The sequence below is a fragment of the Berghia stephanieae genome, chromosome 5 (assembly GCF_034508935.2).
Source record: "Berghia stephanieae isolate SIO BIC M18660-M18661 chromosome 5, UCSD_Bste_1.3, whole genome shotgun sequence".
Taxonomy (NCBI): Eukaryota; Metazoa; Mollusca; class Gastropoda; order Nudibranchia; family Aeolidiidae; genus Berghia; species Berghia stephanieae.
Window position 1 is genome coordinate 80,513,843 of NC_088364.1, and position 2,500 is coordinate 80,516,342.

At 39.2% G+C, this 2,500-nt stretch overlaps 1 protein-coding gene across 1 annotated transcript in view; it reads right to left on the reverse strand.

Moving 5' to 3' along the window:
• LOC144973687 (synaptotagmin-17-like) overlaps positions 1-2,500 on the reverse strand; it is a 38,551-nt gene that overhangs the window by 31,894 nt on the left and 4,157 nt on the right. The window contains exon 3 of the mRNA XM_078916474.1: positions 361-563. Coding sequence (XP_078772600.1) covers positions 361-563 — 203 coding nt within the window. The remainder of the gene's footprint in view (positions 1-360; positions 564-2,500) is intronic.

Sequence of the window (2,500 nt, forward strand, 5' to 3'; positions counted from 1 at the left end):
AGAGACAGACAGACAGATAGATAGATAGATAGATAGATAGATAGATAGATTGATTGATGGATATATAGATTGATAGATACTTCCGGATGGCAATGTTCTGAGCTATAGATAGAATGCGCTTGGCTTAGAAGCTCGCAGCATTGCCATCCGGAAGTATAACGGACCAACACACAAAACTATGCGTAACCTTAAACGTTTATAGTCTGATTAATACAGTTTAGTGAGAATTACTCACAAACATGGGTGGCATAAAAACAATAACAAAGGCCTGAGTGACGTTATTTTCGTTCTATCTATAGGATGATGATAACGACGAAGAGGATTATGACAACGAAAATATAACGATACCAATTTTCTTACCTATAACTCTTGACGCTGTCCGTGTTACTGCTGGTGGAATCTAGCCGTCCATGGGGACGTTGCGGTTGTTGTTCCAAGCAGGTATGGTGGATGTGGATCCTCTGGGCAGCTGGGTCCGGTTTGTCTCTGTTCCAGCACTTGCAACACAGAGCACACGCACATGTCGTCAGGGCATCGCACAGTTTGGACAGGACAACGTTTGACTGGGAAATGTGTAGGGGTAAAACAGTGAAGTCATGTACAAAAAAAAAAAAAAAAAACTCCCAGAAAACGAGCTTTTATATAGAGCAATATCCACTAAATTAATGTGCTCAAAATGTTTTACAAAGGGTCCCTGACCAACAGCAACACGTAACATGTAGAACGAGACATGACTGACGCCTGTTATAGGCAATATTACAATCTTTCCGACAGAAACAAACACTGTTAACGGCCAGGTACTCATTTTACACCTGAGTACGGTGAGAGAATGTGAGTAAAGATTATTGTCCAATGACTCAACTATGCGCCGAGGGAGGCTCGAACCCAGGACCTTTCCGATACGAAAGCGAATGTCATACCACAAGACCACATAGCCTCAAAAATGAAAATTACATAACAGCTTCAAACAGATCGGCGAGTACGGTTAAAGATCTAAAAAAAATGTAATGTTAAAAGTGTTAGACAAAGCAAGCAAGAAAAATGCAAGAAAAAAAAACAAAAACAAAACCCAAACCATCCCAAATAATCAGCCCGCCTCGTAATCAGAGAGTCTGAAGTTCCATCCCCAGCGAGGCAGAGTGTTCTTTTGGGATGTTTTTGTTTTCTCTGTATTTTTTTCATGCTTTTGTCTGACACTATTTCATACACACTTTTGAGATCTTCATCTCTCACCAGTGCCTGCTCCCTCCCCTAATGTGTAACCTCGAGTGCCGTTACTCGTCCAACCTTGGGATAAGCGCAGCCTAATAGTACATTCGTATTATATTTAACCAGTTAACTGCCGTATGTATTTTTAAAAAATTGGGCCAGAAAACTCGTCCTTCAAATATCAATCGATTTAAATGTCACTCATCTTGGAAAAAAAAAACCCCTCTCCAACAGAGGACCTCGAAAGATTGTCTCTCACTAATTCAGTGAGATAACAATAAATCGAACTGCCAAATATCCTACATTAATATCCCTCTCTCCTTCTCTCTCTCTCTCTCTCTCTCTCTCTCTCTCTCTCTCTCTCTCTCTCCCAAACAATCTAAAAGGCATTTACGTTAAATTGATTTTAACATAAAAAACGAGCAATCATTATAAACATAAGAGACTTGAACGTTGTAGTAATGTAAACGATAGTCATATTTTCAATTAAGGATTGAAGATTGGGGTCTCTCTATCTCTCTCTCTCTCTCTCTCTCTCTCTCTTTCTCTCTCCCTAACTTTCACTCTCTCTCTTTCTCTCTCTCTCTCTCTCTTTCATTATCTATCCCTATCTTTCACTCTCTCTCTCTCTCTCTCTCTTTCTCTATCATTCTCTATCCCTTCTATCTCTCTCTCTCTCTTTTTTTCTCCCTCATTCTCTCTCCCTAACTTTCACCCTCTCTACCTCTCTCTCTCTATATATATATATCTCTCTCCCTCTCTCTCCCTCTCTCTCTCTCTATCTTTTAAGTTTTTCAAATGGTAATACCGTATCAGCCTTGTTTGATTAATAATTAATGAGAAAAGCTCATTATCCACTGATGCCATCCATAGTTGTTATCGTGTTTTACATTAGCCTGAGATCTAAAGAGCAAGCCTCATCGATACACGCGTAATCTGGATCATGTAATGCATGCCTTTATCATCAAGCTGGAACTGGGTTTTTTTTTTTTTTTTTTTTAATGTTTAAACCAGTGAACTGCCCTACTTCAGAAAGACGCGTGTTTAAAAACTTGGCCAGAAAACTCGTCCTTCAAATATCGAACGATTTAAGTGACCTCATTTTGGAAAAACCTCTCAAACCTGGAACTTCGCGAAGTCCCAGGTTTGAGAGTTTTTGCCTGCGAAGTCTCAGGTTTGTGAGTTTTGAAAAGATGAGGTTGTTTTATTCGATCGATATTTAAAGACCGAGTTTTCTGGTCAAAATTTTTAACATGAGTTTTTTTGGGGTTTTTTTTTTTTCAGAACATGA